This window comes from Mesocricetus auratus, unplaced genomic scaffold, assembly GCF_017639785.1.
Source record: "Mesocricetus auratus isolate SY011 unplaced genomic scaffold, BCM_Maur_2.0 Super-Scaffold_100009, whole genome shotgun sequence".
Lineage (NCBI taxonomy): Eukaryota > Metazoa > Chordata > Mammalia > Rodentia > Cricetidae > Mesocricetus > Mesocricetus auratus.
This window is the reverse complement of record NW_024429193.1, coordinates 49030428-49057222: the sequence shown is the minus strand read 5'-3', so window position 1 is coordinate 49057222 and position 26795 is coordinate 49030428. Positions and strand designations below refer to the sequence as shown.

Genomic DNA, 26795 nt, shown 5'->3' with positions numbered 1-26795 from the left:
TAAGAGTATATCTAAGGAAATCAAACCAAGTAAAAGGAGGAACCACTGTCTCTGGAGAAACTGGGGGGAAAAGTCTTCTGGGCTGGGGCTATAGCTCTGTGGCATGGCACTTGCTTAGCATATCCAAGGTCCTGGGTTTGATCCCTAGGACTTCAAAAACAAAAATTTTACTCTCCTGACTCATTAAAGACTGTCACTAACAAAGCAGCTGCTTTAAAAAAACTTGACAGCATGAAGATGAGATTTAATCCCAGCACTCAGGAGGCAGAGGCAGGTGGAGCTCTGAGTTCAAGCCAGCCTCATCTAGAAAGGATAGCCAGGGCTACACAGGAAAACTTGTCTCAAACAAAGCAAAACAAACCAAAAAAATCCATAAAGCTGAGGAATGGCAATCAATCTAATTTCTTCTTGATGTCTTTGAGGAGCACTAAACCTAAAGAATAGCACGAAGTCTGTATCATAAGATAATTAAAGAAAAAAGGAGCATCCTGAACTTTCCCTATTGTGTTAATTCCTAAACAGTACTCATTTGGCTCTGCTTGGTGTGCTTTTTAAGGCTCCCGAAGAACTAGCATTACACTTTACCCAGACCAACAACTATGCACAAAAGTAGTTTAATATAAGCTGGGCATTGGTGGTGCACACCTTTAATTCCAGCACTTGGATCTCTGTGAGTTCCAGGCCAGCCTGGCCTACAGGGCAAGTTCCAGGCCAGCCTCCAAAACAATATGGAGAAATCCTGTCTCAAAAAAAAAAAAAAAAAAAAAAGTAGTTTAATATGCCACTCAGCAGAATCCTGTGTCCTCCCTCCTCAGATTTCAGAAATTCAGAGAATGGTTAATATTCTGAGAGGTATTTAGAGACACATATCCATCATAGGAGATTTCATCAATAAATTGGAGATTTGGATTTATTCTTTGGAAAAACAACTGACACAAAGTCAATTTCTGAAGGTCTGGAAACAGCTACTGTCTCTGCAACAATGTAGTAGATCTATTTGATTCCAATAACTGTCAGCACTTCTTACAACTCAAGGACTCCTTTCTCTCTTCAAGCTTTCCTAACCATACTACCTAAAAACACTGAAAGTTGTGAATAAGTTTTACCATATGACTTATACCGTAACAATCAATGTGGTCCCATGAAAACTGTCTTTATTATTCTGCATCAGGAAAAAATGTTTTCCATTATTTCTCATGTCTACGGAGGGACATGTTCTTAGGGATGTTTATATGGAATTGCTTGTGATAATCTCACTAACCATCTTAGCCTTCAAGGTTAACAATTTCCCCCACTATTTCTGGAGTTTTATCTTCCCTATTGTATTTATGATCCCCCTACAAGCCACCTCAAATGCTCACTGAAGAAGGAAAAGGCCCAGCAAAATCCTCAGCAGGTAAAGACATTTGCTGCCAAGCTTGACACCTTGAGCTTGATCCCCCACATGCTGTGGCACACACACATGTCCTCCCTCCATAAATTAATGTAGTAAAAAAATGCTTAAGGAGGGAATAAAATATACTTTAAAAAATTATTGTTGGTCAGGGGTTGGTGGCGCATGCCTTTAATCCCAGCACTTGGGAGGTAGAGGCCAGCCTGGCCTACAGAGTAAGTTCCAGGACAGGATCCAAAGCAATATAGAGAAAACTGTCTCAAAAAACTAAAAACAAACAAAAACCAAAACAAAAAATTAATGTTGCTATCTAATTTCTAAATATCTCTAGCTTCAATGATTCCAAATAGGCACTTATTAGGCAAACTAGGAAACTAAGGCACACAAGCTATTCACTTAAAAGAATACCAATTAATAGCAGTTGGCTTCTTGACCAACAACATTTCAAGTCTTAAATCAAACCAAAAAGCCCTGTGATATCCACAGTACTGGGACAGACACTCAAGGGCACACAACTGGCCATCATTATAGTTGAACAATAAGATACATATGCTTTTACACATGCTGTACCTCAAACAAAGCCAACAATAAATGAAAACTGGCAAGATAAGTACAGTAGGACCTGATCTTATTGAGAAGCACTGAAGTCACCTAAACTCTTTGGCCCTAGGAATGCCTCAATTCCAGAAGGGCCTCAGGAATGGGAATGATCCAAGAGTTACTTGGTTGAGTCAAGCTGGAATCCTCACGGGTGAAGGACTATACCATTTGAAAGAGGCCTTTTTCTCACACTATTCAGTACCATGCCAAGCTCTTTTCCACCCTAACCTTTCCCATAGTTTGTCACATTATCACCAAATGGAAGAGGTACAAAAGTGACCTAAGTCATAAGTCCAACTGAAATTCTCAGGGGGAATAAAAAAACCAAAACCAGATTACTTAAGAGTTTACAACATGACCTTGACTAGTACTTAACTGGTCCATTAACTAAATAAATACCTTTTATCATCATTAAGGGAAAGGCAATTAGTCATCATAATGCATTTTAATACAAGCATAACGTCAATGCCACACAATGAAGTTCAAAGAACAAGATTAATAACATGGAGACACACATACTAGCAAATGGAAACTTACAACAGGGTCTTCCCACACTCCAGGCAGACTTGCTTATTTTAGCTAATGGGAGTCTCTAAAGTCATTAGCGCTTGGCTTCCTAATAATACTCATTTGTGTTATTCCTCTCAGGAGAAGAAAGGAAAGGGGATATTGACTGCTTGTTGGCATTGGGCATTTCAGTTACTGGTTAGCCAGATTGGCAATTAACAATTGAGTACTATATGCAAGGTACAGAGTTAGATTCCACAGATAAAATGGTAAACAAGAGTTCTTGCCTCCAGGAGTTTACAATGTATAAAATATACAGTTAACAATGTATACACATTTTGTCTTATCAGTATTGGCTTGCAAGAATATAATAGTTACACTGAAAGAATGGAAAGGAACAATAAAAATACTCTCAAGTACCTGGATGAAAGGAGGTGGGTTTATGGTGAGAGATAAGAATCAGAGGGGTTATGCTATCAAGGTTTTCCTGTTCTTTCCCTTAACTCATCTGAGGTACTATGCTTAAGCATTTTGCTTGAAAGAACTCTGTGTATCTAAACTGTGCAGACTGCAGAAGGTCACTTCTTCAACAAAGTAGTCAGAGGTACAAGAGCACTAAAAACGAGGTCAACTGGATCCCTTAGAATCAAGAGACCTTCTATAACCGTTTAAAGGCACTATTGGTAGCAATCTTAATTTTGTGAGAAAACAAACTAAAGCACACAGTGATGACTTCTCTTCTAGACCTGTCTATTAATTAGTTTCCTGGAGGGGGTAGGTGGGAAGCCTTCTCAGGTGCCGGAACCTCGCCTGTTAACCTTGCTGCATTGAATTTAAACCAGCCCTGAAACCCAGCAAATACAGTAGGCATGGTTAACTTTGAAATGCCTTTATACAAGTGGGAAATATCTGTCCTGATTTTCATTGACTTCAGCAAGGTCACCTCTTTGCAAAGGTTCTTTGGTCTGCTGCTAATTGGGTGCCAGATAAGTGGAAAGTCAAGGAATGTTTGACAGAAAGCACGGGGATCTTAATTCCACCAACTGAGAGAGCTAGTTAGACTCAGCCCTACGTAGATCACCTTTTCCAAGAGCAGTAGAAGGGTGTCCTTTGGGCTCCAACCCACAGCACAATAGGTTGAACTTGTTCTGCTTCAGTACGTGCAGTAAAGAATGAGCAATCATTCCATACCACCTACCTCTTCAACCCACCCAAGCTGCTTTCTGGAGGGATGTCTAAATGATCTATTCACATGCCTGGGATCAACCTGCATCCATGACAGTGTCTACTGTCACCAACCCCTCAATTTTCCTTTCTCGTACACTTCCAAGCAACTGGAGGCGAAAATCATTTTGACTTTCAATTTCTTGCTTTTAGAGCCTTCAGCTGCATTACAATCTTTCCTCTTGCCTCTAACCTACCACGCAGCGTTGGTTAAACGGCCAACGCTCCCCAAGATGCCTTGAAAAAGCGCTGCCCGATTTCCCCACTTACTTAAGGGGAGATTTCCTGCACACCCTCAAGCCCTGGAGAGGTCACAGGGGTCAGCTGAGTCGTTCACCCACTCCCAAATCTCTTTCCCAAGGCTCTCCATGCAGGAAAAAGTCAGCCGCAAATGTAAGGCCTGGCCCCCTCGGGCTTCAAAAAGATCCAGGAGGACTCCGGTCGAGGGACAAAGAAAAGCGAGGTCAGAGCGGCCTCAGCTAGGCCCACGGCCGCTCACCGGCTACCCCCTACATCGTGTCAGTGGCCCCTGAGCACCCCAAACCTTAGCCCCAAGTCCCGAACTACCGGAGCCCGGGCCCGGGGCTTGCTCGCGCCCCTTCCGCGAGGGCCCCCGCCGCCACCCAGAGCCCCGCACCTTCTTGGGAGCCTTGGTGACTGTGGCCATGAAGGAGTACTTCTCAGCGTCCTCGATCTCCTTGGCCTGCTTCAGCTCCTCCCCGACACCGGGCAGCGGCATCGCGTCAGGCATCGACATCCCCCGGCCGGCCCGGCCCGCGGCTAACCCGCCGCCCCCGCCTCTTTCTCTCACGGGCGCCCGCCCGTCCGCGCGGCGCCCTCGGCCACGCGCTCGCCCGCCTTCCCGCCAGGCCCCGCGCCGAGCTGCTTGTGCTTCCGAAGGGCTGTGACCCGCGCGCCTGGTCTGCTCCGCCGTACAAGACGGCCGGACAGCGACGGCGGCTACAGAAGAACCAGAAGCAGCAGCGCGCAGCTCCGACCTGCCCGCGCAGCCACCTCCGCCGCACGCAAGCACGCACGCAAAGTAAGGGTAGAGGGCGGGGGCGCCACGTCAAGTACTGGCAGGCGCAAGGAGGGTGGGGAAGGAGGCGGAGAGGATTGGCGCAGTCTGGTGGCGTCACCACGCTGGGCCGGGCCGCAAGAACTGTCCTGCCTCCTTTCTTCCTCCGGGGTGGTGAGCTTCCTAGGGTGAGTTGTACCATGTGCGCCGCCAGGTGGTGCCATCAGCCCTGTTGAGCCATGTGTGGTTCCTATAAAGATGCCACAGGACTGAGCGGCCAGGAGACCTTGGGGAAGGGAGGTGGCCCGGGACGGGGGTGAGGCGGAGGGTGGAGGGTGGAGGGGAGGGCGTCCAAAGAGCGATGCTTGGGAGCATAGGCCAGAGCCCCACAAGACACGTCTTAGGGCCTTTCCTGGCACAGTCTTCTCACTCGGCCCACACCATGACTGGGCCCTTTGGACCAGAAGCCTATTTCCAAGGGACAGTGTTTGCTTTTTGACTTCATAGGGGGCAGAACAAGCTGAGAGCAGTCTGGTTTCTACACAACCCTTTATGACCTCCATCACTATCTCCTCCTGGGCCTTGTCTGTTTACAAGACCTTCAGGCTGCAGCGATGATGTGAAGAGGTCATTAAGATAGGGTTGATGGCTCAGAGGGTAGAGAAGGAAAGGCAGATTGAGAAAAAGCTCTGGCCAAATTGACCCTCCTGCTGCATGCCCTCTCTAGGCATTAGCCTCTCCCTGCTAGCTCTCCTCGCCGTGGGCAAGCAGTGCGTCCATGTAGCGCTCCCTCAGTTTCTGGAGTCTACTGTGTACAGTCCCTGTGGAAGGCCCTGTATGGCAGAAGTACCTGTGGCACATTTACGTTTTCCAAGAATTCATCCATTTGGAGAGGGAAAGCTTGTTTATAAGCTGGTGTCAGCTGAGGTAGTTTGTCCTTTGAACGTCATTCAAATGACATTGGCTCCAATTCCTATGTCCTGTGGAAAGTACAATGTTGTCCCCAGGATTTCTGTGAATTACTGAGGGGACTTAGGTCTTGATGGTCCTAATCTGAAATTTTATTCACTGTTCCAGTCTTATGACTGTTTCTTTAACCCTTGGTGCCACATCAGCCCGCTCTCTTTCCAACTCCCACCCCTAAACCACAAAAATGAGGCTATAATATGTAGCAGAACTTTTAATGAAGGTTTGTGGGTCACAGGGGAGAGGTTACATCACATAGCAAACAGTCTTCACATTGCTGAAATGTTCCGAAAAGTTATTCCAGCCATCTCATCACCTTGGGATTTCTCAATGGCCGTAATATCCCACAAAACTCTCTAGTATACTACACATCCAGCTGCCTCCAGTGACTCCCTTTTCATCCCTTTCCTTCACCCTTCTCTCTTCCGGGGACTCCGAGAAGCCAGATTCTTCTCCACTGTGCTCACAGTAAGTCTTCCCAGGGACCTTTCCCCTAAATTCCTCTCCCTGTCTACTCTTTTATATACAGCACCTCACCGAGTGGTGGTTTGCTTGTTTGTGATAGGGGTTCACTATGTAGGCCAGGCTGGCCTTGAACTTTTACCCTGTGCCATTATGCCTGGCCTTACCAGGTATATAAGAATCAACTCTATCAAGAAAAAGGTTGATCTTAAAAAGACATCATCTCTCTCTTCCCCACCCCATATTGGTTTATGTTCAAGGTTGAGGAAGGTGTGAAATAGTTACTTCTGGAGCCACTGAATTATTCCTATGAGAAGCCTGTGTCCTAACTACTCATACTCATAGCCATGTGGATGTTTGAAGAGGACCATCAAAGTGCCTGAAAGTACCCCTATGTCTTAAAATGTTAGGATTCTCTCATCTCTTCTGAGTGTTCATAATTGTCTATGGCTATTGGGCAGAGAGATGAAATCAGAACACTAGGCACAACCACACAGGGCCAGGTAGGCCTCTTTGTCTTTATAGCTTGGGGCCTGGAAACCACATCTGGCCCAATCAGGAGTGCTCATCTTTAGGTGTGTCTAAACTGTTATCAGAGCCCTTAGATTCACTAGTTTTTTTTAAAGATTTATTTATTATATATAATGTTCTGCCTGCATATATTCCTGCACACCCGAAGAGGGCACCAGATCTCATTACAGATGGTTGTGAGCCACCATGTGGTTGGTGGGAATTGAACTCAGGATCTCTGTAAGAGCAGCCAATGCTCTTAAACTCTGAGCCATCTCTCCAGCCCCCAGAAGAGTCTTTAGAATCAACTATGAACTCTAAATCCCATGAATAGAAAATATGTGTCTTGAGAACAAGCACTTATATATCTGTATTTTGGATTTGATTTTTTTTTTAACATTTACTGTCCAAGTTCTTTGCACTTTGTCTGTGCATTTTAGTCTCTAGGTTGTAAGCTTCCTAGAGATTGAAGAGTGTGTCTCTTATACTCCTCCAGGAGACAGGATTGTCCTAGTTCAGGTTCACAGAGCCAGTGCTGGTGTTAGAAGACAGAACCACACTTAGAGGGAACCACACTTATTGAGTGGGCCAAGATGGAGACCAGCCCGTGATCCCATTTACCTAAGTGCCTGACTGGAAAGGAGGCTGATGATTTGGCCTTAGGGGGCATGAGCAAGGATGCTTATTCTAAAGGTGGGAAGAGCACCCCTGTAATGCTGGAGGTGCTGGAGAGGCCGGAGGCCTCTGTGGTCCATTCAGGCCAAAGGTCTGGGCATTCCTGAAAACCAGCCACTGTAGAAGGCAGTGGCAGCTGCCATACCCCAAAGGTAGGCTGGAGATCAAAGTGTTTACCCAGTCAGGGAATGTGACAACATAACATCCATGAGAAACATTGCATGCTGCCTACCTCATGTGCAACCCCAAGACAGCATCACACGGTTCAACTGAAGAGACTGCTATTTCTGAATGCCAGGAAATGGCTTGTCTTTGCTCCCTCACCTGGCACTACTTTCATCATCAAGAAAGTTAGCTCCTCAGAACATCACAAGGCACGTAGACTACAGAACTATCCTTAGGCTAGTGTTTGTGACGAGGAGGGATCTAAGGGTAATGCTACTTGTTGTATGTGGTGGTAGAAAGTTTTCAGAAGGTCTGGAGATCAGAGGGGACCCTGCTCTAGAAAGGGGTGGCTCGAGGACAAAGGCGAATCAGAAGACCATCTTACTAAAAGTGTAATAGCATTGCAGTTCTTTCACGTGAACTTGTTATGATCAGTATACTAAGTTCGCCCCCAAATTCATGTTATTCTCTTATTCATAAAACATAGTCATACAGCGCATGGTGCTTCAGTCAGCGCCAGACACTATACAGCAGTGGATTATCATGGAGCCACTTGTAGCACACACTTGTAGTCCAAGTAGTCAGGAGGCTGAGGCAGGAGGATCGTCAAGAGTTTAAGACCATTCTGGGCTACAGAGTGAGTTTGAGGCTAGCCTGAGATACATAATGAGACCCCATTTCAACAACAAAACACTCTTGGTTAGATTTTTGTCTCCTTGAAACAAGCTGGAGTTATCTTGGAGAGGAACCTCATTGAGCAAATGCCTGCATCAGGTTGCATGTAGGCATGTCTGTGGGGACATTTCTTTATTAATGGTTGATATAGGACAGTCCAGTCCAGTGGAGCAGTCACACAACTAACTGAGCAGGAGGTCTTGGGTAGTATAAGAATTCTAGCTGAGCAAGTAATGGGGAGCAAGCCAGAAAGCAACACTAGTCCATGGCCTCTGCTTCAGTTCCTGCCTCCAGGTTCCTGTCTTGAGTTGTTTTATAATAGGCTGTGATTAGGACATGTAAGCTGAAATTCTTCTCTTCCCCAATTTTCTTTTTTTAAAAATAATTTATTTAACATTATTTTATGTGCATTGATGTGAAGGTATCAGATCCCCTGGAACTGGAGTTTCAGACAGTTGTGAACTGCCATGTGGGTGCTGGGAACTGAACCCAGATCCTCTGGAAGAGCAGCCAGTGCTCTTAATTGCTCAGCATTCTCTCTAGCTCCCCTCTGCCTTTCTTTTTGGTCATGTTCTTTATTACAGCAATATAAAGCAAACTGAGACAAAAGCCCCAAAACAAATGAAGATTACAATGGTATTGAAACATTCCTATAATCTTGTGGCAAAGCAGCTTATATAGTATTATTATAGTATTTTTAGCACCATGTGTTTCTTAAATGTTCATGCGATACTGATATAAACATACATTTTGGATATGTGTAAGTTTTAAAACACTTAACCATTGCACTACAGCTACCTGATATATTCAGCACAGAAACATGCTGTACAGACAGATGCAATGGGCGTACTATATAATTTATATATTGGGCTATATGACTACAGTTCATGAACATATACTGCATGGTGTTCAAACAGTGTAGAAAGAAGAGAGAAGCACAGAGAGAGAGAGAGAGAGAGAGAGAGAGAGAGAGAGAGGGAGGGAGGGAGGGAGGGAGGGAGGGAGGGAGGGAGGGAGGGAGGGAACATGCAATTCTCAGAATATAACATATAACACTAGGGTTAAGTTCTATGACAGTACTGAATGCTGAACATGTATGAGGAACAGTGCTAGATGTGTCTTGAAAGACTAATAAGTTGAGGCCCTGACCTTTAGCTGGGTGCAGGTACTGTGGGGCTCAGGAGATGAACAAAAAGGGGTTTCACAGGTAGAGATGCTACATGTGCTGCCTTGACAGTAAACAGTTGGATAAGGCTGAGAACAGAACCCAGACTGAAGCCACAGCCTTAGGAAAGGCAGGACAATTGAGATAGCTTGGCAAGCCATGGGAACTGTCACTGTTTTGGTGTGTTTAGGGCATCAGGTACAGTAGCACAGAGCAAAGACTGAAACTGGAAACATCTGATAGGGCCTCATGCACCATGTGTGAGTGGTGGTCATAATGACCAATAAGGAGAGTGGGAAGAAAAGCTCTCCTTCACGGAGAGGCTGATGAGATATGGGATCATCTTGAAACACATTGAGTTTAATGTGTTTGTGGAAAGCACTGTCCCTGAGTTTTAGGGAAACCTGGTTTTTGCCTCTGAACTCCCAGAGAGCCTGGCACCCTACCCAAGAAAGTCTATACTTATTCTGTAGGTCTTTTGCCTCTTGTCAGCCAGGCCCCGCTTTAAGTGTTCCATAACAGGGGTGATACTAGAAACCCTTTCTGCCCCCATCCTCTTTCTATTCTGGAAGAAAACTGTGTTGCATAGCTCTTTGAGGTACCATTGAAATGGTTATTGATGTGAAAGGTCCCCTTGGAGCAGAACTCCTGGTCACCATGGGCAGGAATGTTAGTATTCAGGTATCTATACTGGCTGGTCCTTGGGGGTTCTGACAGGATATGCCCTCAGCTGCAGGCACTGAGAGAACTCTGTGCACATTTACTACATTCCCTTTTAAAACGTCATGTCCCCATCCCAAGTCGCCTGCTGCCCCCCCCGCTTGTGCAGCTGTTATCCCCAGAGGCTGATTTCCCTTCTCCCCTTCCCCCTCTCCTCTTTTGCCATTCATTTTCCCCTAATAAAAACCCTCCACCCAAGCTCTGCCCCATGGTATCTTTCACACGCTGCTTTTTAAGATTACAATAAGGACCATATAAGAATCTTGCTTCCTGCTTCTCGTTGTGCTCTCTGTGGCCCCCTCAAACTCTGCTTCTTCCATTTCAGCAACTCTAGCAGGAATTCTTTCCCCTTCATAGCTCCCTCTCTGCTTACTGTGATAATCACATTTGTCATATGCATTAGGAAATTGTTATTACTAGTTATCATTTGAACATTATAGGGAAAACCTACAAAGAGAAAAAATTTTCATACATCTTTCTCAGTTGCTTCTTTTTAATTTACAGATGCTCATTTGTACATATCTGTGATTGGTAGGAGCCTGCCATTGTGGGTTCCGCTCTGTTTAAATCACAGTATTCCAAAAGCATATTACCATGCACATAGATGGCCTATATACTTGTCATTGTTTATGCTGCCCAAGCATGTCATCATATTCCTTATGAGTGTAACTGTTTTTCCTTTATTGGGCAGTTTGAGTCATTTACAATTCATTGCAATTGAATTTCATATTTGCTAGTGAGAAGTAGGAGTGGGTGTGATTGGCTTTCAAGCAAAAAAGACAAAGTTGGGTCACAGCACAGAGAAAGGGAACCAAATGTAAGTGGTTCTTGTCAGCAATGATAGTTGATCCAAAGGTGTTGGATCCAGTACCTTTTTACTTTAGGGCTTCTGAGATTCTGTGCTGGGGACTTGAGAATTTCTGATGGCTGTCTGGCTGACTGGCTGTCTGGCTGTCTGACTGTCTGGCTCCCTCTCCCTCTCCCTCTCCCTCTCCCTCTCCCTCTCCCTCTCCCTCTCCCCCTCCCCCTCCCTCCTCCCTCCCTCCCTCCCTCCCTCCCTCCCTCCCTCCCTCTCTCTCTCTCTCTCTCTCTCTCTCTCTCTCTCTCTCTCTCTCTCTCTCTCTCTCTCTCTGTATTGAACAGTTTACCATAATAGCAGAAATTGTGAAACTGGCCTTGGACTTCAGCCCCTGCCTGGTAAGTCATTTTAACAACTGTTGGCTTAGGACAGGAGATGTGCTAAGGATCCCATAGAAAACAGACCAGCCATAGTCCTGTCCTCATGGGGCTTAGGGTTAAGATCAGAACTTTGTCAGAAAATCTGGGTCCCCCAATATCTTTTCAGAGAGGTCAGATTCTCCTGTCTTTGTAGGTGCCCCATGCTGAGAAATGTTTCTAAGGAGGCTTTCAAAGGTTGGAAGGGAACAGCAGCCTAACTCAAGATCTCAAAGATCCTTGCCCATCCTTGAAGTTGGTATGAGTTGTTAAAGAAGCTTCTGGAGGTGTCTATATAGATGTCCCCTCTCCTAGGATGATGGCGAGTTGGCTAGTAGGGTGGAAGCACCAGCTTGACAGGATCAGGGACTGTCTGTCTGTGTCCCCCACAGTCTTGACAGGATCAGGGGCTGTCTGTCTGTGCCCACCACAGTCTTGACAGGATCAGGGGCTGTCTCCCCCTCTGCCTGCTACATGTCCCTAAGACTGAAAGGGGTCTTGGAGTCAAAATAGAGAATGGCTGGCTAGACCAGTTAGGTGCTCTGATAGGTATGCTCTGGAACATATGAAGGAGGGATAATAGAAAGCTTTGCTTGACTGGGAAGGCTCAGAGGCTGGATGGAATAGCAATTACCCAGAGCTCAAGCAGATAGGGTCTTTTTTACCTGCAAGGTCCCTGTGGCTGGTTTGTTGGGACCAGAGGAGAGTGGTGGTACAGAGGCTGCTGCTAGGTGGGAGTCAGCCTTCCTTACCCTCTCTGGTGTGCAGGGCGGGCCCCATTGCATCACCCTTGGAGCCTCTGTTCCTGGCTTTGCAGCCAGCTGGGCCCCTAGAGGAGGGACTATCCCTGTTTTCCAACAAACCATTAACTATTTCACCCTCCTAACTCTCATTATATCAGTCTGGATTTCCAATATTAGCCTTCATACCTCTCTGACCTGCTGGTGATAATCCTCTTGGTGCCCCATAATGACCAAAAGCTCTGCCTGTGCAGCTTTTGAACAATTGTAGGCTCCATCATACCAATGTAAGCCTGGTCTCTTCCCTGGGAGAAGAGTTAACCTCCCTCATCCCCACCCTCATAATTTGTCCCATTCTGCAGTGGTGAGAACAGAGCTCCCAGACCTCCAGAATGAGCTCATGCCACTTGCACACTCCAGAGTCCCGACAAAGGGTCAACAACATTTTGGGCTAAGAGCAAGTATATAACTCAAGCCAGAGACCAGGAGCTTGGATACTGGCCTTTGCCTAAAATCCCTCCAACCATTTTTGATAGATGTGTTCGGGCCTTTGATTTATTTTGTTGGGTCATAGGGAAGGGACAGAAAAAGTAAGGTCCCTAAAAGGTTTAAGGGTCATCTTGAAGACAGTCCTGAGGACACAGTGTTTCCTTGTTCCTGTAGGGGCTAGACAAGGAGGATTAAGACTTTGGAGGCTGTTCCAAGCATTGAAGTCCAGATCACATTCATGATCAGAACTCTTATCTCCCATTCCCAGCATTCCCTTCATTACCCCACCCATTCCAGGGCCTGAAATAGCCTGGAACTGGATCCAAACCTAGGCCTAGGTCCCAATTTTAGTTTCATAAACATTTGGCCGATTATAACTCCCAGAATCGTGAGTTGAGTCCTGTGGGAGAATGCACAGATAAATGAAGCACAGCCCCTGCCTTCAGGGAGCTTGCAAAATGTACCCAGATGATGCTCACTGCTATTAGATGCCCACTGAAGAGGAAAGAAAGATGGTTTCCCATAGGAGAAATAAAGGCAGCCTTGTGAAAGGGAGTCATTCTGTGAATCTTAAGGAATGAATAGGACTTGAAAAGGCTGTGAAGCACACCCATGCTGGATGGAAAGAATAGCAAGGGTAGTGCCAATTTCATGGAAGTGCCAATTTATGATTTGTCTAGGAACACATCAATAATATCTGGTTTGACCGAAACGCATGGGAGACTATGAGCTGCTTATACCTTCTGTGGATGTGTGCCTGTCTAGGTTGTATGTAGACTGAGTACTGCAAAGTGACAAAGACCTTTTGATACACAGAGCTTTGCATATCGGAAGATGAAGGATCAGGGGTGGGGGCGAGGAAACTTTCTCTGAGCTATAAAGCATGTTTGAGAGGGAGCAAGGGCCAGACGAAGATTATCTTGCCCTTTCTGCCTTGGTTCAACTCAGGTTCTGTAGTCTAGGGGCTTAGGCCACAGGGTTGGCTGACCCAGTAGACCTTGCCACTCATTAGGGGCCAAGAAGACATCAGAAGTGAACAATCAGTGATCATAGATGGACACCGAATCAGAGTGTTTGTCATGGCGTGACATGTAGCAAGGAATGAATAGCTTCATGACAGTTGGAGGGAAAGAAATGGTCATATTCTTATTTTATTTTATTTTATTTCTTTTGGTTTTTCGAGATAGGGTTTCTCTGTATTGTTTTGGAGGCTGTCCTGGACTCTCACTCTGTAGACCAGGCTGGCCTCGAACTCACAGAGATCTGCCTGGTTCCAAACCAGATTCACAGTTAGTTAGAGGTCTAATAGAATTATTAAGGGATCTTCCCCATGACTCATTTGATTTTTCTAAGAGTAAACTAGAGCAAATCCCTAAGCAGGCAAATTAAAGTAGAACTGGAAGCTAATTCTGATTTGGAGGCACTTGGTCAGTTAATGACTGCTTCATGGCTACATGTGGGATGCTGGTTTTTCCTCTTTGTGGGCAGTGCTTTACCAGGTAGGCTGCTGAGCTGCCCTTGCCCAGTGGCTAGCCACTTGAAAAATCTTTCTTCCAGTTTCTCACATCCATCTGCATACAAGGTTTTGCCAGCTTCAGGGAGGAGAAAGGGACCCATCTGGGTGTCAATGTCTGCTATCCTCGTAGGTCACTCATGATCTCCAACCCTCTCCCCAAGTGCTAGAAGCTACTGCCCTGGGTGAGCCAACTTCCCAACTAAAAAGTCACCTCTCAACCTCTTTAACCTACCACACTTGAAGTCCTGGCCTCTCTTGGGAGGATGTGGGGAAAATATTTCACATTCCTTTCTGAAGAGTCCACAGCCAAGAAAACCAGATATGGTTGATTTCTCAATCAGGTTTTTCTACCACAATACGTATGTAATTAACCACTCTGTTACACTTCCAAAAGCAAAATTCAAGTGACTAAAAATTTGTGACAGGTGACATTGTGCAGTCAGATAGAAGGGTAATTAGTGACATGTGTAATAATTTTACTACCTGAAAATTTTAACTTTTAAAACAGCATCACAGTGTAGCCTACATTTTGAGTAAACATAAAATTACATGTTTATATAAAGGAAAATCAAGAACTAAAAGGTAAAAATAAAAATACTAGTCTTCTCTGATGAGATTACAGGTCACACATTTTTCTCATGTTTTGCTTTTTTCCATATTCTAGAAATTTCTGCAATGAGTGTGCATGACCTCTTTTTGGTAAGTAAAAAGCTTAACTTATTTACTTATCTCTCACTCTATTGAATAGACAGTAGTACTCTACAGTGGGTCAAGTGAACAGCTAACTTTCTGTCCAGGGTTTCCTTGTGGAGGTTTCTCCTTTTTCTGCTTTCCTCTGTCTCAGCTGACGACTTGGACCAGCCTTACCCTGAAGGGACCAACCACAGGCCATGCTGTTCCTTGTTATTCAATTTATTTATTTGCTTGTTTGTTTTGTGGTGGTGGTAGTAGCGGTTTTTTTGTTTTTGTTTTTTTTTTTTTGTGAGGTAGGTTTTGAGATTAGGCCTTTTAAAATAGTATAGACTTGCCTTAAACTCATGGCAATCCCACTTCAGCCTTTCAAGTATTGGGATTACTAGCATATGCTGCATTTTGTATTTTTCTGGAGAAAAAGGAAACAGGTAGGTCTGGAGCTTCTTGGAACTCTTCACAGTTATGAAATGCTTGGTAGTCTTGGCTGTCTTGGTTTGTAGATTTTGGCATAGGTGTGGCAGCAAAACAGAAGAAAAACCGATTGATAATGATGCTGTAGGAAAATGTAAACATACGTGGCATCAGCCATTGACACATGTGTCATCTGGGAAAAGTCTGTTTCCGTTGAGAATATATGACTCCATCTTGTGTTTTAGCTTCAGAAGCAAATAATAAAGCCACATCCAGTTCACAGACCAGCAAATGCCACCAACCCAGAATCCAAACATATTATCTGAGATACTTGCAGAATCCTTGTCATCAATCATATTTTTTTTTGGCAATACAAGTTGGAAAGTAAACACCAAAAAGTAGTGCCATTTAAAAAAGCAAAGAATGCAATATTTCCATATAGAGCTCCTAAAACAAGTCCAGGAAATACATGCTGGAAACTATAAAACATTGATAGAAAAAAATCACATAAGATCCAACTATCATGCTGGAGATTTGAAGACCCAATAGATTTGTCTCCAAATTGCTAACTAAATTGAACTTTGTTGTATTAGTCACTGTTCTGTTACTGTGAAGATACTATGAAGAAGGCAACTCTTACAAAAGGAAGCAGTTAGTTAGGGGCTTGCTCACAGTTTCAGGGGTTTAGTCTATTATTATCATGGCAGGGAGCTTGGCCCCACACATGGCACTAGAGCAAATAGCTGACTGAGAGCTGCGTCCTGATCTGCAAGACTCAGGAGGAGTGATAACTGGGCCTGGCATGGGTTTTAGAAGCCTGAAAGCCCATCCCTAGTGACACAGTTCCTCCAATAAGACCACACCTACTCCAACAAGGCGATACCTCCTAGTCCTTCTCAAATAGTGCCACTCTCTGATGACTAAACATTCAAATATATGAACCTATGAGGGCCATTCTTATTCAAACCACTATAGTTGTTTCAATCAAAACCCTTTAAAAGACCAACTCAACCTAAAATATGTGCAGATGCACTTAAAATTGAGAATATCTGTGTTCTGTCTGTTTTAATGCCACACCCAAATCTACCAACCAGGCCAAAGATAAGAGCACTGCTTTTGCAGAGGATCTGAGTTTGTTTCCCAGCACCCAAACAGCACCCAGCAGCTTACAACAACCTGTAATTCCAATTCTAGGGATTTGAAACCCTTCTCTGTCTCCCACAGGCTCTTACTAAAGTGTGCTACACATAAATGCACACAGGCACACATACATACGAACAGATACATCTTTCTAAAAAATATGTGAAGAATTCTCAAAATTAGACAGCAGGAAAGAAAATAATCCCATCAAAACTGACTCAGAAATAAGCAGACATTTTACTAAAGAGGACTTGAAAAACAAAAATCTTCAACATCATTAGTCATTAGGAAAATACAAACTAAAACCTCGATGAGATAACGACACAAACATTAGAATGACTAAAATAAAATGTCAAACGATGACAAACATGCACTCATATACTAAAACCCACATACACTGCTCATGGGTGCACAAACATGGCTCAGCTACTGGAAACATTGTATAACTTCTTAATAAATAAAACATACAATATAACCTAGCAATTGCATTTGCAGGTAACTATCCCAGACAAATGAAAATTTATATTCATACAAAAACCTGTACAAGAACATAACAGATCTATTCATAATTGCCCAAACTGATACAATCCAAATGTTCTTCAGAATGTAAGTGGATAAACAAATTGACTCATCCATGTATTAAGGAGGAGTAAACCATTGACACATGAAATAACTTTGATGTATCCCCAAGGCATTCAGCTGAGCACAAGAAGCCAGTTTTAAAAGTTGCATAATGTCTGATATGACATTCTCTGGTGACAGAGACCATATCAGTTTCTGTCAAGTGTTAGAGATAGGGAGAAATGTAATTAAAGGGAAGGTGTGAAGAAATCCTGGGAGTGATGACAATGTTCTATATAGTGATTATGATGATGGCTACACAAATCACATAATTATTCACATACATATCAATTGGACTTAATGCTACATTTAAAGATTCATTTTCAGAACAGCTTTTGGGTCACAGAAAAATGGAACAGGAGCAGGAGAAATTGCTCAGTGGGTAAGAGCACTTGCTGCCAAGCCTGACAACCTGAGTTTAATCCTCCAAACCCACGCAGTGGAAGAGAAAACCAACTCACACATTAGTGGATTGTGGTGCCCGACAACTGGAGAAGACAAGGAGACAAGGAGATTTCTTATAAAGCTGCCACCCTCCAGTATGCAGCCTCTTCATCTATGACCCACCAGAGTGGTACATTTTTTCTAGTTGTTTTGAATATAAAATGTCTCCCACAAGTTCATGTGTTGGGCACCAGCAGGTCAACCCACTTTGGAAGGTTCTGGAAATGTCAGGAAGTAAGTCCTAACTAGAAGATATATATCACTGGGGGTGGGAGTCCTTAGGTGAAGTGTTGACCTTTCTCTGCTTCCTCCATAAGGTAAGGTGGTGCTGCCGCATGCTTCTCCAGCCTTCTGAAACCATGTGTTAATATAAGTCTTTCTTCTTGCAAGGCATCTCTGTTCTTTCAGTTGTTTCTGTCACATGAATGAGAAGAGCAACTAGTACAGTGAACCCATGTTAGCATACCACTATCATTTTAGATCTACAATTTAAATTAGGACTCACTTTTGGTGCTTTATATGGGTTTTCAAAAAATGCATGGTGACATGTATATGCCATCTTAGTATCATACAGAACACATTCCTTGCCCCCCGAAAGTTTTGTATTTTCCCCAAATGCCACTTCTGTTAAGCCCTTTATTTCATATAGGCTTTGTAGTTTTCCTCATTTAGATTTTACACATATTTTATTATATTTGTACCAAAGTATTTGTTCTGAAAGAAGCAAGAGAAAATGGAATTGTTCTGTGTTTCACATTCACTTTTCATTGCCTGTGTATGGAAAGCCACTGACTTTTACATAGCCTTGTATCCTGCAACTTTACTATAACCACTTACTACTTCCTTTCATAGTTTTGTACACAATTGTGCCAACTGTGAACAAAGATGGCTTCCCTTTCTCCTTCCTAATATAGATACCTTTTTTTCTTGTTTTTTTCATTAGCTAGCACTAACTTCTAGACCCTCACTTTAACATTATGAGAAAGTTCGCCTTTATTTTTTTATGTTCAGATTTTACCAATAATAAAGATGTGTTGAATTTTGTCTGCAAATATTGACATAATTGCTATTTTTTAGCCTACTTGTGTAGTTGGCTGCTTCTTGAATCAGCTGTTAGCTTTGTATGCTGAGCCAGCCTCGAGTACGTCTGAGTCCCACTTCACTGCGGCACACGATTCTTTCCATGCACTGTAGGATTCAACTTATCCATTTTTGTTGAAGATTTTTATATCTATGTTCAGGAGATGTGTTGGTTTGTAGTTTTTTTCTTGTAATACATTTGTATGGCTTGCACATTAGAGTATGCTGATCCTATAAAATTAGGTAAGAACATTTTCTTCACTTTTGTCTTCTAAAAGGGATTGCAGAGAGTTGATGAATTTTATTCTTTGAATGTTTGTAGCATCCATTATCTGACCTGAGGTTTTCTGTTTTGCAATATTTTTAATTATTGATTTAATTTGTTTCATAGACAGACTTATTCAGTTTTTCTTTTTCTTCCTATATGAGTTATAGAAGTCTGTGTTTTTCCAGTAATCAGTCCATTATATCCGGATTGTGAAATCTGTGAGCTTAGCCAGGCATGGTGGAACACACCTTTGATTCCAGCACACAAACCAAAAATCAAAACAAATAATTTGTGGGCATAGAGTTGTTCATATATTCTTTTATAACCATTTTACTAATCTGTGGGACTTATAATCATGTCACCTCTTTCATTTCTTCTATTTATTTGTACATTCTTTGTTTTCCCTCCCTTTTTCATTTCCCTCCCCCTTTCTCTTTTTTCTCTCTTTCCTATCTTTTTTCTGTGCCCCCCCCCACTGTTAACCAGACAATGAGTGTGTGAGTTTTATGGTCTTTTCAAACAACCAGCTCTTCATTTCATTGGTTTCTCCACGTTTTTTTTTTTTCTGTATTTAATTTCATTGACTAAGTCTTTCATTTTTACTATATCTCTTCATCTGCTTACTCTACGTTTAATTTGGTATTCTAGTTTCCCAGGGTGAAAACTTAGATTATCGTCTCAGTAAATTTAGGCTAAGCCAACTGAATGACTTAAAACAATGTATTTTGATTTTTCACAGTTTTGGAGACCGGGAAGTTCAAGGTCAGGATGTTAGCATTGCTGGGCTCTCCCGAGGATCCTCTTCTTGGCTTCCATTTGCTTTCCTTCTTGCAATAGTTTTCACATGGTGGAGGAAGCTCTGGCATCTCTCTTTTTAAGGACACCAATCATTGTGGATGCTTTACACTCATGACCTCATTTGAACTCTGTGTAGTCCTAAGATGACCTTAAATTTCTGATCCTCCTGCCTCTACTTCACAAATGATGGAATTACAGGTATTTGCTATTATACTTGGTTGATGTGGTGCCGATAATTGAACCCAAGGGTTCGGGCATGCTATGTAGGCACACTAGCAACTGAACTGAATATCCCTGGATCTTGTCTCCCCAAATTTCCTTCCCTTTTCTTGCATAAATTACATTTTTACCTTTCCCTTAAAAATGTATTTATAGTAGTTGCCCTAGAGTTTGCAATAAACATTACAATTAATCCAAACCCATATTTAGATAATATTGTCTCTTTTTATTTTTCTTCATTTAAAATTTTGTTTCATTACTTTTTCCTCTTTAAATTTAGTTGTATTGTAAATATCTGTTAATAACAAAGCATCCTAACCTCTACCTCCTGTCCTTTGATTCATAAGTTTATACTTGCAAACATACATGATATATTGTTGCTATTATTTTGAACAAACTGTTACCTGTAAATTAACTAACATTTTTAAAATTGAAGTTTTTTTTTGTTTTTTGTTTTTTGAGACTGGGTTTCTCTGTTTTGCTTGGAACTCACTTTGTAGACCAGGCTAGCTTGGAACTCACAGAGATCCACCTGCCTCTGCTGGGATTAAAGGATGTGCCACCAACGCCCGGCTTAAAATTCAAGTTTTAATTACCTTCACCTTAGTTACTTTGGTTACACACTTTAATCATACACACAGGGAACCCTTCTCTGACCCTCTTCTTTTCTTCAGGCAGGTCTGTCTGTGGTCTCTGCTCCTTTTATGTCTCTGAAGATCTTTTAACATTTCATGCAAGGCAGTCAACAAATTTCCTCAGGTTGTGTTCATCTGAGAAATTTTTATTTCTTCTTCACCCCTTTTTAAAAACTTGAATCTTGAATGTTTCCCAGGCTGGTCTTGTACTCCTGGGCTCAAATTACCGTTCACCTGCCTTAGCCTTCTGTAGCCGAGTCTCCAGGAATATGCCACCGTACCCACTTTCTTCACTTTTGAAGGCTCATTTCTCAGAATTGTTTCCTCTCCCTTTCAACATATTAAGCATTTTTACTCCACTCTCTTCTCATTTGCATGGCTTCAGAGAAACTCAATGTAATATTTCCCATCTTTGTTCCTGAATAGATAAGGCTCTTTATCCTCTGGCTTTTAGGTGTTTTATTTCATTTTGTTTTTGTTTTTAATTTTCTGAAGCTTAAATGTACTAGGTGTAGTTTTGTTACTGCTGAAGTTTATTTAATCATTATCATTCATTCCCCTTTCTATCTCAAATGGGATGTGCTGGTGAAAGGAACTCTAGGAAAGAGACCATTCATGTGTGCAGATGCGCACAATTGCGACTAAATATTCAATAGTAAGCTGGTCTCTGAGCTATGATTATACAGTGCTTCTTAGTCTCTGCCAACATACTCCTTTCTGAGAGACTGGTTGGCTATAGCTGAGTATTTCCCTTCACTGTGTTATTAGACACAGGTAAAACTTCATTAAGTGAGACTGAAAAAAATAGTTCCCTTGAGGAACAGATATAAGGAGTAAGGTGATACTTCCAAATGTTTGCAGAATACCTCCTCTTGTTTATGCCACCATTACATAAAATTCAACATATTTGAAATCCTTTAACTTACTGTATTAGATGCTTTTGCATTACTGTGACCATAACACCTAACAGAAACATTTTAAGTTAGGCTTTGTTTTAGCTTATGGTTTTAGAGGGTTTCAGACTGTTGTAAGGAAGGCATGGCAGTAGGAACATGTGGCAGAAATCAAGAGTCAGGTATAACCTTCAAAGGCCCATTCCTATTTCAGCTAGTCATGCCCTACCTTCTAAGGTTCCAAAGCATCCCAGATAGTGCACTTGGGGAGTGAACACCCAAAGTGTGAGCCTGTGGGGTACATCCCAAATCAGCCACAGCACTTACTTGACTTCCTGTGTTCTTTGTTGTTGTTCTGTTTTGTTGTTTTTTGAGACAGGTTTTCTCTACGTGGCCTTGGATGTCCTGGAACTTGCTTTGTAGACCAAGCTGTCCTCAAACTCAAGAGATCCTCCATCCTCTGCCTCCTGAGTGCTGGGATTAAAGATATGAACCACCACCTTCCAGCACTTCCTGTGTCCTCGAGTTTTAGTGTACATCTATCTTTTTGTTTGTTACCTATGTTCAAAACCTTGACTCATCTCCGACCAGTATTTCTATTGAAAGTTTTATCAGTTGCTATGACATGTCTATTATGCATCCATAACTTAGTTGCATACCTATTTTTCTTCTCTGTCCCTCTTGCCTCTTCCATAGTTCTATACCACTTGTCAGAATCCTGCAAATGCTTCCTAACATCGCCTTAAATGTCAGCGTTGGAGTCAGAGTAACCTGAAATTAAATCCTGGCTCTGCCATTGTAGCCATCTGACCTTGAGTATAATACATTTATCATTCAATAGCAGACATCATCTGCCAAATTGAGGCAGTAACACTGAATTCAGGAGACAACTGTGAGAGCTGAAGGACACCCGGGCCAGCACTGTGTCGTAAGTGACCATTACTTTTATTAAGCAAGACTATGTCAAGGCCTTGATAGTCTGCTGGTGCAAAGAAAGTACTTAGCTTTTGATGACTGCTTTATACAATTATTCTTTACCCTCATCCCATTTACTGATCATTTTGAGCATGTTTGTCACTTGTTTTAAATCTTTCTTGAGTCCCTCTTACCTGTTAAAGTAAGCTCAAAGTCCTTTCCCAGGCATCCAAAGCTGTACCTAGTCTCTTGAATTTCACTTTTCACTGTACCCCTTACACAGCCTTGTTGTTGTTTTACTTCTCTTAGTTTATTCAGTCTCTTCCCTTTCACTGGCCTCTCCCTGGAATGCTCTTCCTCCTTCCACGTTGCTCAGTAAATATTTGCTGAATAACTAGATTGTGTTCTTTGGAAAGACTTTCAGAGAAGTCCGTTGCATTCAACCATATGCTCCTCCTGTGATGGAGACACACAGGGAAAGTTATGTTTATTTCTGGCCAGACTCTCTGTAGGGAAGGCATGTATACAAAAGGAGAAGTTTTAGAGAAGTCTTTCCTGTTCTACCACCTCCTCCTGAATACCAAGGCCATATCATGTTGATGCCAAGAAATGATGCTGCTAGACTGTGCTGTGTCAAGTAACCTCTCAATCCAGGGTACAATGATGGTCAGAGCATGTTTAAGATCCTCTGGATAGAGTAAAGGACAGCTGCAGCATCAGCAAACATTGTGCAAGAATTCAGAATCAGCCTCTAAATTTTGCTATAGTAGAAAAAAATCTATGACTAAGATGAGCCTGTTCACTAGGAGAGAGGATGAAAGGGGCTGTAGCAGGATGAAGCTATGGTCAATGGTGCCTGGGGAGTATCTCCCTTTCTTATGTGTTTTGAGAATGTATGGTATGAGAAAGTAAATATCTGAGAGGGGCTAGGAAGAGGTGAACCAGTGGAATTCTCTGTTTACCTGATACCCGGTGCCTAACAAAGTCTTCTAAAATGCAGATTTCCCAAAGACATGGAGAACTTTCTACTTATGGACTTTTTCCTGGGAAAATATGAACATGTGACTACCCTAGTCTATCTTGGTGAACCAAGAACTTACTGAGTTATTTAAGGAAGCATAGGTGATGGGTTATTTACAGGAGTGTGAGTAACCATTAAACAGCCACATTACCAAAGATTCTTCACCCCAGTATGGAAGATGCTTTCCTCATGGATGTTTAGGTGGGTTTCCCTCCTTCCATGAACTTTTTACCCTCTGTGTACCTTGAAACTTTGTAAAGATGGGCTGAAATACATACCACAAGGAGAGGCAGGACAGGAGGGAATGGCTGGAATCTCAGGTCAGAGGCTTATAACCCTCAGTCCCTTTTAGGAGGGAATGTCAACAGGCCTCTTTTTGAGGGTCTCTTGCAATCAGCTATTCTGATTAAGGCCATAGTTGCTATTATGTTCAGAGGGTATTGTTCTACCACTACTACTGAATGTGGTGGGTTCAGGTGAAGATTTTTCTCTAAGCACTGGGCTCATCCAGTGAACTACATCTGGTTCAGAATAAGCTCTCATGATGAAAATGCTCAGACGTGTTTACAACAGTAGGAATGACAAGGGTAGGAGATAACCAACAGACTTACACAGCCTTGTAATTTATCAGCATTTTAGCCATCTTAACTTATGATCTAAGTTGTTAAAAGGGTTTAATCTAGTTTGATTCCCACAATTTGTTCCTGCATTTGTTCAGAAAAAGAGGTACTCTGAAATCAGATGGACTGGGCTTTGTGACCTAAGAACTTGTAGACACTTTGAAGTTTAGTTTCCTTGTTTTGATAAGTGGGGTGACAGTACTGATGTTTAGGTTAGTTGTAAATATTTAATGTAAAATGTGTGTGGCACGCCTGACAGAGTTGGTGGTCAGTATGAATGACTATTGCCACCATGATTTGTGATGGTCACTATACTCCATTCTCTGTCCAAATTAACTTCTTCGAGGCCATTCAACTATAAATGTAACAATGCTAAGCCTCTACTTAGCACTTAATAATAACTATATTATTATGAATAATAACAGTAACTATGAATAATCATAGTATACAGCTTAGTTGTAGCATCATTCCTGTGGTGGGACCTTCCAATTGCTATCGCCCTCCTGTGTATTTATGACTTGCAATGCAAGAAACTGATGCTCAAAAAAGAGAAGGGACGTGCACAAAGCAAGGGCAGAGTTGGAATCACAACTTAGGTCATTGATCTCTAAAACACATGCTCTTTTATTTACCTGCTTTCCCCTCTTTTCTGAACACAATGACCAGACACACTAGTTGCTTCCTAAGATGTTTAGACCTTTTCACTTAGTCTGCCACTGTAAATGCACTCCATTCATTCATTCATTTTTTCACTTGCTCAGCAAATGTTTTCTGGGTGTGTATTAGGTGCTACGGATCTTAAAATGGCTAATGCAGCCAGTGTCTTCAAGGAACTCACTATCTTGTAGAAAAGATAGACACATACATAGGGAAGTGGAGGAATTGGGAGGTAGGGGACCCAGAGTTCAGAATAGTGGGATTGAAGGGAAGTGTTTGAATTGATTCATTATGTTGCTCTTTATATAAATCATCTAGAAATGTGCTTTAAGTTTAAGCAACTTTTCTGTTTTAGGTTCTAGTCAAAACCCTAGGCCTAAATTGAGACATAGTCTCTTTCAGTCTATTCCCTCAAGGATTTACAGCCCAGCCAGGAAAAGAAGGACGATAATTAGTCAAATGCCATTTAAATTGTATGGGGATTATGCTGGAAGAATGTAAGAGCTACTTTGGTGGTGTGGGTGGTTAGGTGGATGGAAAACCATTGAGGAAGTGGTTAATTCTATAGTGGCAAAGGTTATTTTAGAAGTCCAGTTTACTTTAAATATGCTTTTGTCTATTCATTACTATCTTGCTGGACATTTTTTCCTCTTCAAATACCTCTGAGGATGCCCCACAGACCATGCCAAGTAAAAAAGCACATCTAAGGCCCCATTGTACTTTGCAACATTTTCTAGAGAAAGAAGCTATAATTTAATCCATAATAGATCAAGATAAGATGATGTCTCCATAATTAACAACATCTTGGTAAGACTAGGGAGATGAGCATACTACTAATCACATTCAAACTGTATATTACTTGACTACTATTACCCTCTATAAAGTGGACAATAGCTCAGCATCAAGTCTAGCTCTCCAAATACAGGACTCTCTTCTACGTATCATTTCTCAGACTTTGCAACCCTCAGACCTAGTAGGTAACAGCAGGTTTAGTGAGAGGTCAGAAACTTAGAATACAGCAAATGAGTATTATACATACTAACTGAACATTGCTGTATCTCTATTTTTATCATCATTTTGCAATGCACTAGGATGAGGGTTAAGTGAGGACCACAGCTGCACTGATGATTGCCTCTGGACATGAGATATGGCTTCCTCACCAGCTGAGCAGGGCAACAAAGCTCAAAAGGTAACAAAGCTATTGTCCTATGGGACACATGTTGCCAAGAGAGTGCAATGAAATCCTCTCCTCCCCACTCCTATGGTAGGAAGGACTGATAATTTCCTCTACCCATCTCAGATCCTAGGTTGAGTCATCTGGGTCTTGCAATCAAATGAACACAAGACAGACGAGGAAGCAGAAAACTCTAAGGCTTTTCATAAAAACAAGCAAAAAATAAGTTTATAAAAAATGCTACAGGACTGAATGATCTGGACTAGAGGCAGCGAATTCTAGGGTGGTGACTCAGAAAACTGTGGTGGGGAGGTATAAAGCTAATGGAAGTTAAGAGTTACTTTACTGAACTTGTTTATTAGCTTGTTGCTGCAGCATTCCCAGTCTGATATCAAACTGTTTGTTTGTTTGGTCTGGGAACAGAGATAACACCTCTCCCAAAGGAATCTTTATAGCTTGCTACAAGTATGAAAAGGAGGGTTGGTTAGCACTTTCTGAAATGACAGTTTGTTCAATGGCATCAGCCTGAAGTAACCAATGTACCAATTCAGCATATTTTGGAGTGTGTTGTTCTTAACTCCTCACCACATTTGCTCACCTTTGACATTCACTTAACTAAACCACTTCTGGCTCATGACACTGGTCCACTTGATGAAGTGACAACTTGCACTTTTCCTCCTTTCTTGGCTTTACTTTTATTTTCCCTTCATTCTTGTTATCTTGGGATTGTACTCACTCAGTAAATCATTATCATCTAAGCTTTGTTTCCTAGAGAGTCTGATCCAAGATCATAAATAAAGAACAATCATAAAACCACATAAAAGACGATCAACTCTATAAAAAACTGGAAGAGGTGATCAGCTTATGAAAAAAAACTAACTATGAATGTAAATGGCTCTTAAAACTGAGAAAGATGTTCAGTGATACCCGTAATAAGAGCTGTAGAATAAAATTAGAGTGGTGTGTACTTTTGGAGCACTTTTAAAACATGCTGTGTCAAGAGACACACTTGTTGCTGGTGGAGATATACACTGACATAGCATCAATGGACAGTGATTTAACAGTGTGTTCAGAAAATGCACAGTCTTTAGCCTAGCAATTCTGTTTATTGTTTATAAAAAGAATGAAAGTAGTCTAGCACACATCAATTAGAGACAGAGGATCAG

The 26795-nt window shown here is 42.3% G+C and overlaps 1 protein-coding gene and 1 long non-coding RNA gene across 3 annotated transcripts in view; one reads left to right on the top strand and one right to left on the bottom strand.

Moving 5' to 3' along the window:
* Ahcyl1 (adenosylhomocysteinase like 1) overlaps window positions 1-4752 on the bottom strand; it is a 37717-nt gene extending 32965 nt beyond the window's left edge. The window contains exon 1 of one of the 2 annotated variants that reach the window (XM_013118126.3): window positions 4362-4752. In XM_013118126.3, the coding sequence (XP_012973580.1) occupies window positions 4362-4481 (120 nt within the window). In that variant the 5' untranslated portion in view covers window positions 4482-4752. The remainder of the gene's footprint in view (window positions 1-4361) is intronic. The other variant, XM_005076606.4, reaches the window with a different exon arrangement.
* A 44-nt stretch (window positions 4753-4796) lies between these two features.
* Window positions 4797-26795, top strand: part of LOC110342136 — a 59311-nt gene continuing 37312 nt past the window's right edge. The window contains exons 1-2 of the long non-coding RNA XR_005879357.1: window positions 4797-4930; window positions 14705-14739. This is a non-coding gene — a long non-coding RNA (uncharacterized LOC110342136). The remainder of the gene's footprint in view (window positions 4931-14704; window positions 14740-26795) is intronic.